Raw genomic sequence first — 21,983 nt, forward strand, 5'->3', positions numbered from 1 at the left:
TTATCATTTGAATTATTAGACACAAAAAGAAAATGTAAATATAGCTAAATTTTAATGTATGTATAATAAATTATGTAAAATTTTAAAATAAAAATAAAAAATTGATGTCTTGTGCTGCATGTGACATTCATATCAACTATGAATTAATCATGATTAGAGATTCATTAAAATTGGATTATGTCAAATAGATTTTGTATTACTTAGTTGCATTATTCTGCAACAAAAACAGTTTTATGGTTAAAATGAAAAAATCACATAAGTTTGATAATTTTTTTAATAATTAAGTTTTTATTAATTTTGTCCTGGCTCAAATATAGCAACACCGTGATACAAGCACGGTTGATAGCTGTATGCATGCGTATTTGAATTATTTTGACACGTTACTTTCGAATCATGTTCAGATTGTACAGGGTTTCAAAGAAAATGAAAATGTTTGGATTCTTGATATGTAACTATCAGCATAGTTTTCAATCAATTACAGGAATCAGAATCTAAAATAGTTTGAGCTGAAATTTAAAATGATAAATAATTTATATCAACGATTTATAGATTTTTCCGTCAGTTTTCTAGAACCTCAATGTAAAAGTATATAGCAAATGACATGATTAAGTTCATTTTATGTAGGGAACAAAAATTAAATCACATCATGTTCCTCTTTCTTTTTTTGTCATAAAATCACATCATGTTTAAATTATATGTTTTTTATTTTTTTTTCAAACAAAAGTGTTAATATAATAATAGATCAATGATCGAGTAGAACAAACTGGAAATTGCAATCGTTTGTTCTCATGAAGAGACAGTTAAACGATATTTTGAAGATAAAATATATACATATACAAATATCCGCTTCATGCATCCTCGTTGAATCACCGGTACCCTCTTCATCATGCCCTAATAAAGCCGTTTGAACTATCCATGCAAACTTTCATCATCAAATTAAGACACCCGCTTACAATGAAGAAGCGAAAACAAAACTCTCACGAGGGAGAGAAAACAACCTTAAATCTGGAGCGGAACCATAAAAATAAGAGAAATCAGACTAAAAATCCACCCGATTGAAACTAGGGCTGTTATTCGGTCCGGGCGAGCCGAGTTTCGAGCCGGGCATAATTCGAGTCGAGTTTTATTTAGTCGAGCCGAGCCGGCTCGTTTAAGAAAACGAGCCTAAATCTTTGCCCGAACTCGACTCGTTTATTTTCACGAGTCGAGTCGAGCTGGCTCGTTTAGCTAAACGAGTCGAGTTTAACGAGTCGGGCGAGCCGGCTCGTTTAATTTAACACTAAATCGAGCCTAAAACGCTACCCGAATCCGACTCATTAATTTTCACGAGTCGAGCCGAGCCAGCTCGTTTAACGAATTGAGCCAAAACCTCTGCCCGGACTCGAGCTCGTTTAACTAAACGAGCCGAGCAGAGCCCATCAAAACGAGTTCGAGCCGGGCGAGCTCGCGAGCTGCCCGGATCGGATTACAGCAATAATTGAAACAGAAAGGAAAGACGGCGAAATCTCCGATGGTTTTAGATCTAAGAATCTTCCCGAGAATAGATCTGGAACATTATCACAAAAACAAGAGAAATCGGACCAAAAACTCACCCACTTGGAAGAGAAACAGCAAAAATCTCCGATGTTTTTCTTTTAAAATACTGTTAGTTGATACCCACTTATTTGACAAGTCTTGATCATCGGACCACGTATAAAAATAAGAAAACGTATGTGAGTTTATAGCAGCATTGATTTGTTGATTGTAAATTTGAATATTTTATACTCGGGGAAGGATTTAAATATATAATGGAAACAAAACAAAAAAATTATTGGGATGGATTTCTTTGTGTTGTCGGTGCCAATTAACTTCCAAAAGGCAATGGAACAGCTATTCATGCTTCAGAAAAGAAGATAGCAGGAAATGAAGATGTCAAGTATTTAAAAAAAAAATCAAATTTTAATTGACAAATTTATAATTCTTCCCCTCATATTAACAAAAATGAGATTTTTTATATATGTAAATAAACTATTTAATTAAAATCATTTATCTATCTGTGGAAAAAAAAAATCATTTATCTATCTGCAAAAAAAAAAGATGGATTAAAATCCGGACCACTTGACGTTCGGACAGGGACAGCTATATATGCTTAGCTGGCTTTCCAATTTCTAACACAAACATGCTTGCCAGTCACTAGTAGGCTCTAGATTGATGACCTGGCCTTATGTATCTGCCAGCTGTATAACCTACCCGTTCCCACTTTAAAATCATTCTATTTTCTTGCTATTTACAGTAATATTGATTATTAAAAATTTTCCATATAAACAATTACGACCGACCTAAAATTGATCAAGAGTATCCCATAAATTAACACCGACTCAAAAATTCGATATATCAGATTATCCGCTGGATTTATACTTAATTGGAGAATTTGATACATATTTTATATGTTGTAGACTTGTAGTTGCATTATAAATGAACCGGAAATATTAAAATCAGATCAAATAGACCTCAGATAAGACAAAGGTGGAAATTTTTACTACTCTATAAGATAGCCCTTTTCCCACCGACCGATATCAAGGCGGTTAGTTAGCTTCTTCCACAAAAATATATTACTCTTACGATTTACGAATAATGAATTGCTTGAGTAACGTGTAACTACTAGCATTCTTTTAAAGGAAAAAGATCGATATGCATTTCTGATTATTATTCCGTTACTTACCAAAATAATTATCTCCAATCCTTTAATTAATCACTGATTATCTGAATAATTCTTGTTCCATTCATTCAGCAATCAATCAGCGATTAAATCCGATTCGCATTTTTTATAACATTAATTAAACTACGTAGATATTGTGTTTGTTGTGCATTATACGTAATACAAAGTACATTTTCTGGACCAATAATTTTACAATGAACTATACACCAGTACAATATGAGTCTAATAGCCTCTGAGTGATATTTCAACTGATCACAGGAGTACATAACTGCGACTGAATTAATATAGTGGTACCAAATACCAATCATGTATCAATATCATATGTTAAACATCTGTCCTTGCATGGAGGAGGCCGTTTGGGTTAGCTTAAAAGAAGTGACTTCTTGCTTATAATAAAGAAGTGGAGCAGAAATGAGAAGTGAATAAGTTAATAAAGTGTTTGGAAAAGAAGCAGAAGTTGTGAGAGAGAAACTGACATTCTCAGCTTCTTAAAAGTGCTTCTACTTCTTTACACAAACGGGTAAAAAAAGCAGAAATCAAAAGCAGCCCCAGCTTCTTATAAACAAACACATAATAAACCTAAAGTAGACAAAAGAACACCTAATAACATTAGACAGATTGTCCAGCTTATGGAACTCCAGGAAATTTACTAGCATGCTATTACAAGAAGAAACACATCACATACTGCCGCTCCAGGGAGATATTTGCACCGCGATGATAAAAAAAAAAAACAAAAAAAAAAAAAACCCCACTTGGAAAGGAAAGCAAGCTTAGAATGTTAAACAAAAGGGCGTAATAGCCGCATAAAATTTGTTTAGATTATAAATGGTTGATGTAAAGAGCAAAAAAAATACACTGTGAAAAGACATCAACATATTAATGAACTACTCTGGATCCTTCTTCTCATCTATCCCCCTCCCTCACCTACGAGACAAACTCGGTCCCTACAAATGTATGCAACAGCAACTATAGGCAAACATCGAACATCCATGTTTCAAGTTTTCTCGAGGTTATATCCATTGGTAGGGATTTCTCAAGATTTAGCACTTGCCAAATTCAATCAATGTCAAATTAAATTTATGAAATGGCCCTGCTTCAATTTAATACTAAAGCTCCAAGAACCTCACAATTTAATACCAGATCCCCAAACATTTAACGGTAAAACCAGTACACAACTAATTTGCAACCTACATTCACAACCATAAATAGGAATGACAGATAAATAAAGTAACGGACTCCTGTTATCTGATTCAGAAATACCCTATAAACTACAACCCCGGTACTCCAGCATAAGATTTTGGGAGTGAAGAAGCTTAAAATGTTGAATTACCGAACTTAAAACTGGCCATGCATGAAGACCAATTACAAGAAGCACAGACAGTAACTATCCAAGTTCCCATCTTACATCCCTAATTACAATATTGTTACTCTATAATGCTAACAATTGTCACCTTGTAACAATCATACATCCCGACCATGCACTTTAATCTGCGTACCCCTACAACGAAAAGGTTACTGATGTTTGTTTTTCACCAAAAAGTGTTTCACAGGTTATACATATATACATATATTTTATCATTTGCATTAATGAAACCAAGAATAATTGGCATAATCAGATCTGCTAAGGCGTGGCATTAAATCATTTTAATTAACATTTAATGTTGTATTATATTAATGGCTTCGAAAAAACAATTTTTACTTCGTACATGAAACATTAATAGAATAATTGAATTTATAAAAGCAATAATTAAGTTCTGTACTTAAAGATTATAGCTGAAATGTCCTTGAGCTCTACATGAACCCATGAGGCCCTACATGACCAAAATTGTGATTAATTAATTGTAATTCCTAAATTCTCCCACTGCAGATACACTTTACAACTTTCTTCCAAACAATTACTCATCTATTCAAGATCAATTAAAAGGTACTATCTACTGATGTCCAAATGAAATTTTCATCCTTGTATTTCCTTTTTAGTAGCTTAATATGGACAAGTGGATTGGAATCCGTATACATATATATATACTAACAAATTCACCATCCAGGTCCATGGTGTGATGCTCAATATATGTCTAGCACCGAACAGTTATTCAGTCACAAATTCTTAACTTACTACCCAGAGATGTATCTTTAAAAAATCAAAAATCGCTATCCTTAACTTAAAGCCGAACATACACCTTCTAGGCCACTTCTAGGTATATGCATATGAAACAGAGCAAAATTGTTCTAAGCATAGGTACTTCTAGGTATCAATGTAAATGGAGTAGATATAATAGATCCAGATTTTCTGGAAATTGGTAGGTTGAGATTAAAGATGCCATCATCCTAATACATAGATATTAGAATTTGACAAGAACTATGTGTTATGGCTATTATATCATCTTGAACCACTACTTAGGTTCCTCCTTTTTTCAATAACATAAATTATACAAAAAGGTCCACAAGTTATCATAGAGTAGCGTAAAAATGTCAAAACAGGCACGCAGAGTATGAATAACTCATGCACATGTGACATGGCAAACATATGTAAAATTAAAACCACATAAAAAAGGAAAAAGTTTACACCATTTTTTAAACTAATGGGAGATAGATAATAACGCATAAAACAGCAATGCAGAAGTAGGAGCACATGATCTGTTGCATTTTCTAATTATGCGTACTAAGGAGATAGAGCAGAACTTGGCCACTTACCAAATTGCAATTGTGTTGAAAGTTTTGCATCAGTGATGCAAGAAGGGCCTCTAAAAACCTCAAAGAGCCCAGATGGTTGGAAGCCCATTTAATTAGAATATTCTGGAAAAGTTTTAGTTATCTATAACTATAAGTAATTTAATATTAATGATATGTTTTGAAGTTCAAGTTTATTTAGGAAAGTACTACATCACTGTATACAGCATTTCAGTATTGTAACTGATGGAGTTTATCATTGAGAATAGTATATTAAATTGTTTCCGAATTCTCTTGCGAGAAGATTCTGCCATAAACCCTAAAATCCGCTGCGTCCCCTATCAGGTCGTCATCAAGAAAGTACAAAAGTAACAGTTATATGGGAACACAAACAGGACAGGAGTAGTAAATTAGAGTTAGGACTTGACCTTCGCATCGTCAAAAGTACTTGCAACAGGCTAAATCCACCTAGCAGACATATTAAGCTTACCAGGGTATTTATTTACAAACGGCAGCATAGAAGCAGAATAAAACCATGAAACAGTTGAATGTTGTAATCATCATTAGAACAGGATCAATAGTATAGATAATTAACTTCAATTCCTCGACTAGAGTATAAGGTTGAACATATTCTACTTCTCTGAATCACAAATTATCTACTTTTCACTGAGTAAACAACATTATGAATCAACAATGTCATCTTCACAGAAAGCAAACACGAAAAATGATTACACTTAAAAATCACGGAACTTGCCTCTCAGCAGCCTCAGCAACAATAGGCAATCTGGGCACCTGCCCAAACAAGCAAGACGACGACCCATAAATCAAACACACCAAAAGGAACAAGAAAACAGTACTATCCAAACTCATCATCAAATCCAAGCCCACCCCATCTCTTGGACTAAAACTCCTCTCCACAAGATCAGGAAATATCAACAGCACATCAAGCACAATAGCCTGCATAGTATTAAACCTCACATACCTACTAAAATTAGAATTCCTCACAACCACAAAATACAAAGTCAAGAACACCAAGAACCCATTAAAGGGGAAGCTTTTAAACACCCTTATAGCCGGAATCAAAGGCTGCAAAAGGGTTTGAATTGGAGTGAACTGAGTGATTACATACTTCCCATATTGCACTCCATCAAAGAAAGGGTAAAAGTAACAAATGGCTGAGATTAATCTGTCTGGTGCATCCACTGACTCATTGTCATCAGATTTTGCAGAGATTGAGAGCTTTCTTGGAGGGCTTGTTGAAGCATTTCTTGGTTTTTGAGCTAGTGAGAGAAGTGAGAGTGATGAAGAAGATGAAGATAAGTAAAGGGAGTGTTTGTATGAAAAGATTTGTGGGCTTGCTGTGGATAGAAGATTGGTTATAGCCATTTTCTTGATTTCTTGGTTGCAGAAATAAAGGCGAGATTTTTACAATGTACTAGATTTTCTTTTCATGTGTAGAGTGTTCAAGAATATCTTGAGTTATACTTACGTTGCTGTTTTGTGTGGGTGTGTGTGTTTTGGGTTACATAGTACATGAATGTTAAAAATGCAGGATGAAGATTGAAGGATGTAAAGCCCAAATTATGTGATCTGTATTGATCTTGATTCTTACCCAAACTTTGTGGCCCAACTTAAGTGGTATTGGAAGAGCCCAACGGGCTCAAATGAAAAGGGTTAAATAAAATAGGTAAAGATTAGGTTAGTAAAAATTTAGTGCAAGAGAATATGGCTAAATTCAACGTGACATTATAAAAATTTATTAAAACACATTGTACATATTGATTATATTGATTGATTATAATTTAAAATAGTATATTATTAATATTTTAGATAATTATGAATAGAATATATTCCTTCAATATAGTAATAAATGAATTTTGTTCTAGATCCTTAGAGATCTGCAGATATTTGACAAATATAGATCATCCATAATAATTTGTTATAATTGTAGATAAGGGATAAATATGATTGAAGTGTGAATTTTCAAAAAATATTCATAGTTTCTATTTTTAATCATAAAAAAATTCATGATTGGAGTTATTATGTATTTGGTTCTGTTAGTAAAATTTTTAGTTTTGAGTTAAAATTTTAAAGAACTCGTTTCTAACGTTGGAGTATTCTTATTAGGGGTCGTTTGGTTCAGGGAGTGGTATGGGGTTGGAATGAGGTATCGGGTTAAGGTGGTATGGGGATGAGGTATAATTATTGATATCCTATGTTTGGTTGAGTGATAGAATGAATAATATATTGAATTTAAATATTTTTAAATTATTATCTTTTATTGATGAAAAACAATTTTATAATTTTATTTTATCCAATTTTGAGTTGGTGATTTAATTTTGTGTCAAGCATTTGATGTAATTGTAAATAAAATAAAAATATTTTTGATTCCTCATACCTATGTTCCATACCCACCTCCCCTTAAGGTATCAAAAACCCATACCATGGGGGTTTGAGGTATGGGTATCAACGAATAAATTTTTCAAACAAACAGGTTTGAGTTTGGAATGAACCAAACCCATACCTGATACCTGAAAAGCCTGAATCAAACGACCCCTTAGTTGTGGGACCGCCTTACTCATGGCCCAAGAGGCAAGAGATGTGAAATGTGAAGTAAGAAGTGAAATCAATAAAATTATAATGAACAAATTATGAACATTTTTGAGTGAGGTACGATTTATATACATTTCAATATCGAGACAATATGTTATATATATGAGGAGTTTTGGAATTTTGTTAATATTCTTACACAAAGTCCTTTTATTAAATATGTGGGATCTATTCTAAAAAGAAAAAACATGTTTTGAGTTGAAAATTGTATATTTATCAAACAATCTTTTATTTAATTTTTAGCAAAAGCCTGTTAATAAACAGCGTGAAGAGGAGCCTTGTTGCATCCTTGATTTGAGTTGAGATGTAGTCCCGAATTCATGTAACTACAGTAAAGCATTTGAAAGGAAGAGGTATAAGAAATACATCCATGATTTCTCTATCAGGCTTTAATTACATGTTTATGCAAGGCTGATCAAATAAATCCAAATTATTTTTTTGTCACAATAAATTAAAATTATTTGTCCCGTCAAATAATTTATTACGAGGCACATGTAATATGAATACTTGCACGACCGAGCTAAAATATAAAATATATCATACGTTAATAATTTATTGTTGGAAGATCTAACGTTGAAAACTTAAAATCTAGACCATAATTCCGAATCCTTTGAGAAGGATGGAGTTGATTGTGTCTAACTAATATGGAAGAATAAGTGGATGTTTGGCTAAGCTTCTTATAAGCGCTTTCGGGCTTCTTTTAGCACTTTAAGCATCTTCTATTTTTTACGTGGTGTTTGGCAAAAATAAGCAGAAGTGCTTATTTTAGGTTTTTAAGCCAGAAGCTGGAAGCTAGACATGCTAGCTTTTTTTGAGCTTTTCCCGTGATTTGCATTTATTATGAAGTTTTAAAAATTTTAATATATAATAAACTTTATTTATTAATAAAGTTTTTAATATTTTAATAATTTGATTTTTTTTAAAATTTATACATTTAAATTACCAAACACTCAATTGACTTATAAGAAAAAGTTATCTAAACACTTTTAATAACTTATAAGTCAAGTTCACTTATCAATTATAATCCACTTCTTTATTTTAAGCAATAAGTCACACTTTTAAGTTAAGCCAAACGCCCCCTAAGTATGGATTAGATGTATATCTACTTCAGCAGCGCAGGCATTAGATGTGGTTGCAACATGGTAGTTGTACTTGTTAGAGCTAGAGATTTCCTTGTTTTATTTTCAATATTAATCCACATATTTCAAAACAAGAGACTCTTTAGTAGTACTACCTCACACTTGAACTGTCTGTCAAGGCCACACAGATCATGGTGCTTCTACTTGGAAGTTTTGTGGCCAAGCTTTCTGGTAAGGCAACCAACCATTATGTACTCTTCATTATAGGTAAGCTTAAAAATAGATATTTTGCATACTTTTAGACATGTTTCATATAATTTTCATGAGATGATAAATAAAAATTATATACCTCACACCACATTTGTGAGTAAGTGATTATAATGAATAAGGAATATATGTGTATATATTAAACTCATATTTATTAGATATTTTTATGAATATGAATTAAGTATGGGTCAAGAACATTAATCTCAAAATCTATTATCCTAAAGAAAATAGAAGCATTAATCTCAAAATCTATTATCTGGATTCTGAATATATGCTTTTATTTTTCCTTAATTATCATTTGATTGCATTAACTCAAAACTATAAATCTCCTAATATAAATTGCTTGCAAAAGTTGGTCTGGTTTGGTAGGTTTAACAAGTACGGCCTATTATGAGCATGAAATATAGGGGTGGGCCGGATAATATACCTTCTAATTTCTAATTCTTAAGTTTTTTTTTAAAATTAAATATATAAATGCTCCATGATTCAACAACTTCTACAAACTTATAAAGACTCTTAAATTTCGGCCTACTTATTATTCATTGCTTCAATCTTCTCCTGTCAAATTCAATCCAAAATATATCTTTAAAATAATCTCATTATTAGTTATTAACTTTACTTTATTTGGTATAAATATAAACCAAGATCACTATCATATATTAATCAAACAGAAGGTCCCAGAAGTCTTGTAATGTTTAATCTCAAATCTGCAGAGTTTATATAAATGCAGCACTTTATTCATTTCTTAATATTGTGGTTTGCTTAATAATCCACACAACACTTTCACTTTGTGTTCTCAATGTCTGCCTTCTGTCAATTGTCAGTGATCATTCTGTTCTGTGCTTCCCTGACATCTGCTCGTCCACATAAACAAGTATCCGAAGGCATTCGATGGTACTTAACTAGTGATTGCACCAGTAATATTTTATTTTTCCCGAAAAAAATTTATTTGTTGATGTGCAAGAGTAATGCTGTACTTGGTTAAGTATAAAATTGGAAATAATTTTTTCCGAATGATTTTTATTTGTGCAGGAGCTCGATGAAGAATGTGAGTGATGCAGGGGGGACAGAGTCATGCAGAACAGGGAACCCTATTGATGATTGTTGGAGATGTGATCCGAATTGGGAAAGCAACCGGAGAATGCTGGCTGATTGTGCTGTGGGATTTGGACGCAATGCAATAGGTGGCCGAGATGGAGAAATCTATGTTGTAACGGACTCTGAGGACGATGATCCCAAGAATCCTAGTCCAGGAACACTCAGACATGCAGTGATCCAGGATGAGCCACTCTGGATCATATTTGATCGCGACATGGTCATAACATTGAAGGGTGAACTCATAATGAACTCGTACAAGACTATAGATGGCAGAGGAGCCGATGTTTCCATTTCAAGTGGACCGTGCATTACTATACAAAGTGTAACAAATATTATCATACATGGCATTTTTATTCATGATTGTGTGCCTTCTGTGGCCAATTCGACTGTCATTGATGGACCGGATCACTATGAATTGAGGGGCGCTGCAGATGGCGATGGCATATCCATTTTTGCAGGGAGAGATATCTGGATTGATCACTGTACCCTGACAAACTGCAGGGATGGACTCATTGATGTCGTTTATGGGTCGACGGCCATCACTATCTCTAACAATTATATGTTTGATCATAATGAAGTTATGCTTCTAGGTCATCACGACGACTTTTTGCCTGACAAGAATATGCAGGTCACGATTGCTTTCAATTACTTTGGCGAAGGTCTCGTTCAAAGAATTCCCAGGTACTGCAACTAAATTAAGCAAATTGTTAGAATATAATATGACCATGGTAAACCTTCCTCCCAACACCTCGAGGGGGGAATGATGTTAATCATATATGGTAAACCCTATTTCCAACACCTCGAGATTTTGGGAGAATTGTTCACCTAGCAGAAACTATTAACTTTTGCAAAACTGAATTATGCTTCTAGATCTCTAATTTTATTCGCGTTTAAACTGTTGCAGATGCAGACATGGATATTTTCATATTGTGAATAATGTGTATACGGGTTGGAAAATGTATGCTGTGGGAGGAAGTGCAAGTCCGACAATCAACAGCCAAGGAAACCTTTTCATTGCTTCAGATAATAATTTTGCAAAGGAGGTAATCGATTCAATTCTGCGAAAAACTTAACTCTACACATTCATATCAAGTGGTATATCCAGTAACAGAGTTGAACAAAACAAATATGAACTGCAACACGCAAAATTAATTCCTGACCTGCAGGGGCTAGAACTGTTTTCGAAAAACACCTATATTTTTTCAAACTTTTATGGGACACTTTTATAATTTTATAAAATTTCAAATGATAAAAAAAAGTACTAAAAGATATTTACGGGGACACGTATTCCACATGCTTCTTACTAATCCGCCCCTTGTGAATTGTATCAAATCTTTAAAGATACATAAAGTGTTTACTGAAAGTGAGTTTCCGTGTTCAGGTAACGAAGCGCGATAACACGAAAGGATACGAGGAGTGGAAGGACTGGAACTGGAGATCGGTAGGGGATGTGTTGCAGAATGGTGCTTACTTTAGAACTTCTGGTCAGCAAACTCCCCAGAGCTACGCCAAAGCGTCTAGCTTGGTTGCAAGACCGGCTTCAGAAATCGAAAAAATCATTCCTACAGCTGGAGTTCTCGATTGCACAATAGACCAGCATTGTTGAAAATTATGCAACCATGTATTTGTCGTTCCATCATCCTGTTTTTCTCGTGATCTCGTATAATACGAGATTAACATTGTTTCGGTGTAAATCAATTTAAGTGGGTTTCAAAAACTTTTTGAAAAATTTTATTTGACTAAAAACAATCATCTTAACTAATAACATAACAATTAGATTGCACCAAGTCCAATGAGTTATATTAAACATATAATAAGGATACGACTTTGAAGTTAGTCAAATATTTTATTAAATTGTTACGACACAATTTTTTTATATTATTTTTAAGACTCCAAGTGTGGTGCACTTATCAGTCATCTAGCCGTCAGGACTCTTGTTAGACCAGCTTTACCCCCTTCAAAGTTTTGGAGATAGCTCGTTCTTAAAAAATTGCAAAAACCAAAAATAAACGTGCATAAAATTACTCTACGGTATCCGAGCGAACTATTTTTACTTTACATGTTAAAATTTAGTTTTCACCCACATCTCATCCTATTCTGAACCAAACTTCTTGCGGGTAAAATGAACATAAAATATGAACACGATATCTTTTTATATTTGATATTTTATAATGATAACTCAACTAATTAATATTATGTTTATTAGTTTACACTTTACCCCTCATAACATACTAAAATAAAATATTTTATCATTTTTGATAAAAAGTTGACCGATAATATAATAAGCTAGAACTTCTAGACCATAACAGTAGGGTTTCATAAAAATACACATATTAAAAAAATTTATGCATGAAAAGCAAAAGATTATAAATATTATGTTTAAGGTTTAGGTTCCGATATCATGATGAAAACATGATTTGCATAGTGAATTTAATTATATGGTATTAATCACATGATAATAACAGAATACAAGTAGTATGTTGAGTTTAAAAATTAGTTAGCACAAGTGAACAAAATATTATAAAAGTTAGCAATCATGAATAAGTTTTTAACGTGCGTATATGTTGGGTTGCGTTTGATGAAGTGCTAAAAAGTAGTAATGATAGACCCATGTATCTATAACATGTTTGACATTAATATTAAAAAAATATTACATATAAAATATTGGTTTGATAATATATTTATTATGCAATAAATCTTGCATATAAAATATTATGAAACACAAACAATATAAGCATAACATGTCCTGAGACATGTAAGACTTTTGTTTGTCCATTATATAAGATCTTCTATGCAATAACTCCCACTATATGTATGTGTGTGTGATATCACAACACATACACTCACATATACTAATTTATTCACGATTATAATGAAAATATGTGATCAAATTAATAATTAGGGTTTAGGAAAATTATTGAAGACTTTCCAATAAAGATTGTGCTGGACGTATTATCTGTAATAGAATATCATGCATTATTTATGAAATCACTGTATGATAGATTGATGGTGCGATGAAGTGGTTGAGTTATAACGCAAATCATGCGCATATAATTTGCTTTTTCGCAAGTATATTTTTAGGTAAATGATTCCTTACCACTCACAAAGTAAATCGATTCAATTTATCAAGGTTATGATAAATTATATATGCGTGTGTGGTTGGGTGTGGGTGTGGGTGAGTGTATGTGTGTGTAACTGAGAAAAATAAAAGATAAAAATATGTCTTCTTATGATCACAAGTTTCATTTCATATTTAGATTATGATTGTTGAGTAGCGCTTTATGTTACACTAATCATTTAAGCTAGAAATAATATGAGTATCGTCAAATTAAAATGGAAAAAATATGGAAGACTGAGATTATCAATTTTGTTTTTGCTAATAATGAAATGTATGCATCTCATCTAAATTTGGAGAGAACTAAAAGGATTAAACATACACATAATTATGATAAATTCCCTTATGAATCTAGATCCCAAGCGCTGAGTGGATGTCATGCTCCACATGACATGACAGGCATGTTGAATTCGAAAGAGCATAAATATTTGAATACTCGATAAAAACAGAAAGAGTGTCGGTAAATGAAATAACAAGTATATTTTCTTCTATAAAAATGCATGGTTCATACAAAATTTCATGAGTTATAAAATAAAGCTAAGACGTCGGAAAAGAGTTTCAACATCAAACTTTCATTATTCCGTTCTGAGTTATTTAAATAAATATAAGCGACAATATCTTAATAAAATTTTGCGTATTTATTAGATAATAGTTTTCTTTTGTCAAATATAGATTATGGTTTTGAGTTAGTCAGCACTTGCCTTTTTGAACCTTGTTCTACATGGCCCGATCATTTCAAACAATCATATTTTCTCACAAAAACCCTCCTAATTTTTTATGTCTACTTTTTTTTTTTTGACAACAAGATTTACAAAAAACGAAACTCTGAAATACACATCATCAAAAAAATTCATCTAATTAGCAAAAAAACAAAACCATCTCGAAAATATAACTGTGTAATATATTATGAAAGAGATCAACACAGAAACCCAATTTCATATTCATTATATTTTTATTTTTTTTTTTTGAAAAAAAAGGAGATAATAATTCAATAAATAATGGCCATACGGCATCTACAAGAATGATCGAGTCGAACAAATATAGAAAAAATTAACATGCTTGTCTTCATACCCAAGATGAGACAAATAAGCGATGTTGAAATTGACGATGGTACATGTATAGATCCTTGCTCTGTGTTCACCATCTTTTCCAAAAACTCCGTTTGAGCTATCGACCACAAATGCAATTCCCGAAAGGCTTTATCTATGAATCCAAACCACTCTCACAAAAGGAGAGAAAAATCACACACTCTCACCAGGGAGAGAAATCAAACTATAATCAAAACAAACTAAAACAATTAGATCTGCACCACGACGCTTAGGAGATAATCGATCCACTCACAAATCCAAAAAGGCCTCTGGAAGCGAATAAAAACGAATATCGAAAGTTTCGGTGATATAGATTTAAGAAAACTTTCCCCGAATATGGAGATTTATTAAGAAACTCAATGAAAAAGCAAGAACAATAAAAAACTAGCAATCAAACGAAAAGATTTGGGGCTTTCCACCGGAAACCGATGGAAGCCCCGTCGGAGATGAAAAGAGGAGGCGGCTAGAGAGAAGAGAGAAAAAGAAAACTAGAAATACTTTGGGCTACTTATATTCATTATATTTTTTAATTTCATGCATGTTATGACTAATTAAGTGTGAAAATGTACTAACTCAAAAAATCTATACATATATTTAATCCGTATGCCATGAAAATAAATAACACTAATAACGTAAGTCAAATTTTCAATTAATATAATATATTGTTATACTCAGTGTATTCAAAAAATATATAATTAATATTTTTCATAAATAAAAAATTTAATTCATCTATTAATATTTTGTTAAATATATATATATATTTTCGAGCTACAACAAACACAAAACATATCCTTCGATATAAATTTATGATCACCCCATTACTATCATCATTTTTTCCAAAATCATTACCCGATGATTTATATCGCATAATATATGGAGATCTGAATTGTTAACCCACAAACCGCAAGTCATTCAAAATGATGAAAGTCAACGCAAACACATGAATGGATAGACCGATTAAGGATTGCCAAAAAGCACACTTGAGTGAGCAAACACAAACCCAAGCCAAGAGGATACCGGTCCTAGAAAATCCTTACCGGCTACTCCGGTTGCCGGTCACACACCAATCCTCAAACCAAAATATTATGTCATATCAACGGCCCAGATGCTCCCCCAAATAAATCTCGACCGTACACGTAGCCCCTTATTCGAATTCCCCCCTCGTCATCCTACATGGCATTAAACTCGTTTTAAACCCGCATTTCAAGTCCGCATTCGAGATATATACAATCCCCTTTATAACATTTCACTACTATCTGCTCACTCTCTGCTTGTCGTGATATCTCTGTAAGTCCTCGAATTCTCTCTTTTTTTTTTCGATTAAAATTGGCCCTTTAATTTTTTATGTGCATCTTGATCTAGGTGTGTTCTTGTTTGTGTGTAAAGATTGAATTTTTATTTTAAAGATTGAAGCTTTATCTCATCTTGTGGGTCTTTGATTTTGTTGTGTTGTTTATGTGTAAAGATCGAATTTTTGTATCAAAGATTGAATCTTTATTTCATCTTGCGTGTGGTTGATTTTGTTGTGTTCTTGGTATGTGGAAAGATCGAATTTTTATTGCTGCAAGCTAGGGTTTTTTTCCCTGTTTATCACGTACATTTGTGATTCGTTTGAATTGTTTGTGTGAATTTTGTGTTTGTTTGTGGTTTTGCTTGTAGATCTTGCTAGGGTTTCAGGTGTACAGCTTGTTTACATCATTTATGTGCTTCGAAGTGGTGGAATTCAATGTGTTTGTTGTGTTTTTATGATATATGTATGTATGTGTTTTAGTTGTTTAAGGCTTTGATGAGATTTTTGTGTCTTTGTTATTGAATTTAAGTAGCATTGGTATATGTTAAATTTGATTTGTTTTGGTAATTTGTATGTGCTAAATTTTAGTTGAGTCTAATTTTTTCCTAAAATTGATTTGCTTATATTTTTGGTACTTTTGGACAGGAAGATTTGATTCGCTATGGATAAGGAAGAAGTGGTGACTGAGGTTAAGGAGGTTGTGGACAATGGAGGGGCTCCGGTGGGTAAAGAAGTTGAGCCTGTGGTTGAGAAAAAAGGCGATGGGGATGATGAAGTGAAGGATATGGAAGAGGATAGCAAGACGGAGGAGGAGAAAATCGAAACTTCGAAAATGGATGTAGACAAGGAAGAAGCTGAGGAACCCGACAAGAATGACGTGAAAGAAGATTCGGAATCAGAGGCAAATAAAGAAGTGGAAGCGGCGAAAATTGCTGAAGTGGAAGAAGGCAATGCGACAAAACCGGAGGATGAAGGAAATGATAAAGTGGAGAATACTGCTGGATTGTCGGCGGATGACGAGAAGGCTGACAAGGGTACTGAGAAAAAAGTCTCAAAGAAAAAACGCGGGAAAGGAAAGCCAGAAACAGCTGCACAAAACCCTAAAGAAAAGAAGAAAGCTGTGGAAAAGAAAAAAGAGGAGCCAAAAACCCCTGTGACTCCTGCTCTTGCAAGCGATCGCCCTGTCCGCGAACGGAAGTCGGTTGAAAGGCTTGTTGCAACTGTTGAGAAAGATTCTGGGAAAGATTTTCGTGTTGAAAAGGTGTTGCAATATTTTTTTCAACACATATTATTAGGCATGAAGTTAGCGAATATTCTTACGAGTTACTAATTATCATTAATATGGATATTGCAGGGCCCTGGTACTGCATTGAAAGATATACCCAACGGTAAAGTCAATCTAACACCAAATACTAAATGCTTCCGATTCTGTGTGATTACTGCCAATATCGATAATCTGTGATATTTGGTGTGGCATAAAAGTTTTAATATGGAATATTTGTACTTGATAAAAGTTATTCATATATTGTGCCCTGATACTTGTCTCTTTACACTTATATCTGTTCCTTTGGAGATAAATTTATGTATCTTTAATTCCTAGAGCTAGATAATTGAATGAGTTGATTTGTTGGAACATTTACTTAGTGTATTGTCTATTAAATGTAATGGTGTTTTTTTTTATCGAGGAACACTTAATGTTTGATTTTTGTGCACACGTCTGTGCGAGTCTTATTCAAACTAAATGTTTTTATTTTTTGTAATTAGTTTCTCTTATAAAAGCAACTGATACACAGAATATGCCACAGTTATAGCCTAACTAACTTGTGAGAACTTGCTAATCACTATCTCTAAATACAGCCTGATAATATTATCATGACCTGCTAATTACTATCTCTAGTTGCAGCCTGTTTTATTACTATAACTGATAATTACAGCTAACTAGTATCTGTATTTACAGTCATCTGTTAATTAGCATTCTATAAATACAGATTACGGAATGCTGAATAAGGTAATCCACCAATACTGTTTCCAGTGTTTGTTCGCTTCTGGCACCAAATTTATTTGATAATACTCTACTTTTGAATTATGTTATATATGTCATTCATCACCGTCTCTCCAAGTTTTGAACAGTAGTTGATGACACCCTTTTATAAAAACCAGTTTTGCGATTTCTGTTTCGTTGTTTCATATCATCACTTCACTTTTTGTTAGAGATATAATAAGGTTTACTTTCTGAATATGTGCATTACTTTCTTCCCTTCTACCTAGCTTCATTGAGTCTATGGGGAACTAACACAGAGTTATTTTAGCAGTGGCGTACAAGCTTTCAAGAAAGAAGAGCGAGGAGACTTTCAAATTGCTTCATTCAATTCTCTTTGGAAGGAGAGGAAAGGTCAGTTGGTGGCAACCTGAAATTTAAATTTCATACTTATTCTGACAATTTAGGTGTGACAATGCTAACTGATTTGTGGTCCATCTCCGATGTGTACTTGTTTCTAACACCCAACATCCGTATATGGCTTGTTAAAACATGTATAGCAGGGATTCTGTTTGATAAAAATTATCAGAAAATGAGTGAGTAGAATATTAAAGGCGATACTGTATTAAGTACATCTATGTTAGATGAAGGATGGTAACAATATGAGGAGGATGTTAACACTTAACATGGTTGATGGATGTAAATTATGCTTCTGCCACATAATTAAAGTTTTGACTAGTATTTGATATCTGCAGGCATCACAGGTCAAGAGCAACATCTCTCAGTTTTCTGGCTTTGTATATCATGGAAATGAGGTATTGATCATATTTTATGGACTATATACTTTAAGACAAGTGAATGTATTATTATAATATATATATACATGTATGTGTGTGTAGGACAAACAAAAGCTCAAGATAAAAGAAAAGCTTGACAAGTGCGTTAAAGAAAAGTTGCTGGAATTTTGTGATTTGTTTGACTTGCCATTAACAAGGGCTACGTCTAAGAAGGTTTGTTTATTTTGACTGATGAGTCTTAGAACTTTTAACTTGTTGATACTGTAGTAATTCTGTTGATGGATAAAATGGAGTGTGGATCCTAAAGTTAACCATAAAAAAAGCTTTATGCTTTTTCTTGAGTACCAGAAATGGTTTCCCTTCAAGTACTTTTTTATTCCTCCACCTGAGTTGTATTGCAAAGTTATCCATTAATTGACTTCTCCTTGGATGGTATAAACTTTAATTCGACATGTATAAAAAAGTGAATTTCAATTTACTTTTAATGTTTTGTTGTGACATGTATACAATACACCGGTCATGTAGATAATGTTTTCTATGCTTTGTATGAATACTTTATATTCTTACTGTATTGAGCTATGCAAGTTATCACCATGCATCACATTGGTAAGTTGTATTGATCAGAATTATTTTGTGTATTCAGGAAGACATTGTCACGAAGCTCTTTGAATTTTTGGAAGCACCTCATGCTACTACTAGCGAGTTACTTGCTGAGAAAGAACAGGTTGGTTATTTAGATGTTACTTGTTTCAGTTATCTAGGGTTTATTTGATGCTGGTTTTTATAATCCATATTATGTTATTGCATTATTTGTATCAGTTGAGCAAAGGTACCAAGCGCAAGAGATCCAGCAAAAAAGTCACATCACCATCTGGGAGTGCACCTTCAAAGAGCTCTTCTAAGGTATTAATTGGTTCCGAATACAATTCATTCATCCTGAAATAATATAAAGCAAGTTTATAATTTTTGGTTTCGCATTTAGAGCATAAGATTCTTCTCTTCTGCATTTAGTGTTATATAGAATATAGGCCACTACGGGGTGGCGGTATTGTTTTTTTTTTTTTTTTTTTTTTTTTGCTTTTAATATGTAAAAGAGGATGTGCATATTTCATTAAATGCTTTATACTTCAGTTCTTGTTTCGGTCTACTTGCATGGATTAAAATTAACAGATCTGCTTGTCTTTCTTTCCTATAAATCATAATTGTACAGTTCTTGATCCTCAAAACACTTACTATGATATTATAGTATATTAGTTGCAATGTCTTAGCCTATTCGCATGTTACTTCTTGCTCTGAATCGAGGAATATTAGAAGTAAGCTAGGGACGTGGAGCATGACAATCATTCATTTATACTGATTATCATTTATTGCTTTTTTGTTATTCCCCTCTATTTTATGCAGAGTCGGAAGATGAATGGAAGTGCATCCAAAGGGGACGGTAACAAGGATGCATCTGAAACAGAAGATGAACGTGAGGAAGCAGATGATGATGCTGTGCATGTAGAACAGGAAAATGTAAATGGTGTTTCTGATGGATCTGATGCTGAAAAGCCTGAGCGTGCCCAAAGTGAAGAAAAGGAGTCTGATACTGAAGTAGGGTCTGAAGAAGACACTAAAAAACGCAAAAGAGTTTCATCAAACAAGTCGTCCATGAAAAAGAATTCTGCTGAGAAAGCTAAAGCTAAAAAAGCTTCAATCGTGAAGAAGGCAAGTCCACCCCCTAAGAAAGCATCATCCAAACCATCCTCAAGCCGTTCTAAGGTTCAAGATGGTGATACAAGTCCTAAGATTTTCTCAAGGAAGAAGAAAACTGAAGTAGTTAAGGAGAAATCACCAACACCGAAAAAATCTGCTTCGAAGGAAAAAGCTGGTATGTATTTTCATTTTCTAAAGAATTTTAAATACTATTCTTGCCCACTCAAATGTTTAACAGATTTCAGTATTTTGCAAGAAAATATTCTTCAATTGTATTATGTGGAAACTCCTTAGTTGAAGTAAATAACAATCATTTGTTCCCAATGTTCTTCTTTCTTTTTCAAGGCAAAAAAGTTGTGAAAGGCAAGGATAAACCTAAAGTGGAGAAGTTAAAGCCTAGTGACAATGAGCTTAAGACTGCAATTCGCGAAATTCTCAAGCAGGTGGACTTCAACACGGTAAGAAAATATAAATTAATAATCATCTCAAGGTTGATAAATGAACAAGTAATCGTTGTGGCAATTGAAGTTTTACATATAAGCATTAGATCATATAAGCTGCTGATAGATTAGCATATCTGTGCTAATATATTTTAATTTGATTCTCTTTAATAAGATTTAAACATAGTCTCTGATGTAATTATATACACTTTGGTTGCTTGCAGGCTACCTTCACGGATATTCTGAAGCTACTTGGTAAAGTTCAACAGCTTTTTAATATTTTCATGTTTAAGTTTTAACCTGCAATTTTTGTTCCTACATATTTTTTATGTGTATCATGGGCTCTTGCGTGTTACTTATCAAAAAATGAATAGCAAATTCTAGCATTCCATTGCCTTTGCCTTTATGTGCTTCGGAGGGGGGGAGGGATGTACTTTGATTAGTTTTTAGATGTTTACATGTCAAGTTTGTGACAAAAGACTTCCTTTTTACAGGTGAGCGATTCAAAACTGATCTCATACCCAGAAAACTGTCTATTAAGGCCATGATTCAGGAAGAGCTGACGAAATTAGCTGATGAGGCAGACACCGAGGAAGAGGAAGAACCTGAAGGTGTTAAAGCTGACACACCGGCTTCAGCTGCAGGGGTGGATGTCTGACCTGCATGGAGTTGGCCGTGAAGAGTAGTGTTAGTGAACAGCTATCAAGTTATCTTTGAGATATTTAGTATGACTGGGTATGGTCAGCTGTAATTTCTGTAGACTCATATAGTTGCTGGCTAGAGTTCTTAAATTCTGTAGAAACTAATAGAAATAGGAGGTTTGCTTTATGGACACACAAAAATACCAAAGTGTAGGGATTCAGATAACTGTTCTGTCTTCGGGCGGTTGTAACATTCTTCTGTTCTTACATGGTTGGAATTTCCGAACAGGTCTTTTTTACTCCTTTGGTTTACTGCCGTTTTGGCTGTTTTATGCTTCAGTTTACAACAGTCAAGTTTATAGTGTCAGTTTGCTAAGAAAAAATCTTGGCACTTTTTCCATCAGAGATTCAGAAGGTATGCCCAAATTTTAAGGGGGCTGATGCTCGGTTAATGAGCCATTAGCTTATCTGTATGACTTTGCCAGGTTGACGAGCCTCAGGTTATTTCTTCCTCCTTTT

At 33.5% G+C, this 21,983-nt stretch overlaps 3 protein-coding genes across 3 annotated transcripts; 2 read left to right on the forward strand and 1 right to left on the reverse strand.

Annotated features, from left to right (window-relative positions):
- Nucleotides 1–5,895: 5,895 nt before the first annotated feature.
- Nucleotides 5,896–6,879, reverse strand: LOC108215562 (protein TIC 20-v, chloroplastic). Its single transcript, XM_017388060.2, has one exon. The coding sequence runs from the start codon at nt 6,749–6,751 to the stop codon at nt 6,107–6,109; it is 645 nt and encodes a 214-aa protein (XP_017243549.1). The 5' UTR covers nt 6,752–6,879; the 3' UTR covers nt 5,896–6,106.
- Nucleotides 6,880–9,979: 3,100 nt separating this feature from the next.
- LOC108215561 (putative pectate lyase 21) lies at nt 9,980–12,159 on the forward strand. Its single transcript, XM_017388059.2, has 4 exons — nt 9,980–10,215; nt 10,354–11,100; nt 11,324–11,462; nt 11,801–12,159. The coding sequence occupies exons 1-4, from the start codon at nt 10,121–10,123 to the stop codon at nt 12,023–12,025; spliced, it is 1,206 nt and encodes a 401-aa protein (XP_017243548.1). The 5' UTR covers nt 9,980–10,120; the 3' UTR covers nt 12,026–12,159.
- A 3,631-nt stretch (nt 12,160–15,790) lies between these two features.
- Nucleotides 15,791–21,763, forward strand: LOC108218893 (DEK domain-containing chromatin-associated protein 3). The gene is made up of 12 exons (XM_017392050.2): nt 15,791–15,909; nt 16,559–17,174; nt 17,268–17,301; nt 18,226–18,305; nt 18,647–18,706; nt 18,791–18,901; nt 19,332–19,412; nt 19,508–19,591; nt 20,090–20,558; nt 20,729–20,841; nt 21,048–21,078; nt 21,318–21,763. The coding sequence occupies exons 2-12, from the start codon at nt 16,575–16,577 to the stop codon at nt 21,479–21,481; spliced, it is 1,827 nt and encodes a 608-aa protein (XP_017247539.1). The 5' UTR covers nt 15,791–15,909; nt 16,559–16,574; the 3' UTR covers nt 21,482–21,763.
- The last annotated feature ends 220 nt before the right edge of the window (nt 21,764–21,983 follow it).

Source organism: Daucus carota, chromosome 4 (assembly GCF_001625215.2).
Source record: "Daucus carota subsp. sativus chromosome 4, DH1 v3.0, whole genome shotgun sequence".
NCBI lineage: Eukaryota > Viridiplantae > Streptophyta > Magnoliopsida > Apiales > Apiaceae > Daucus > Daucus carota.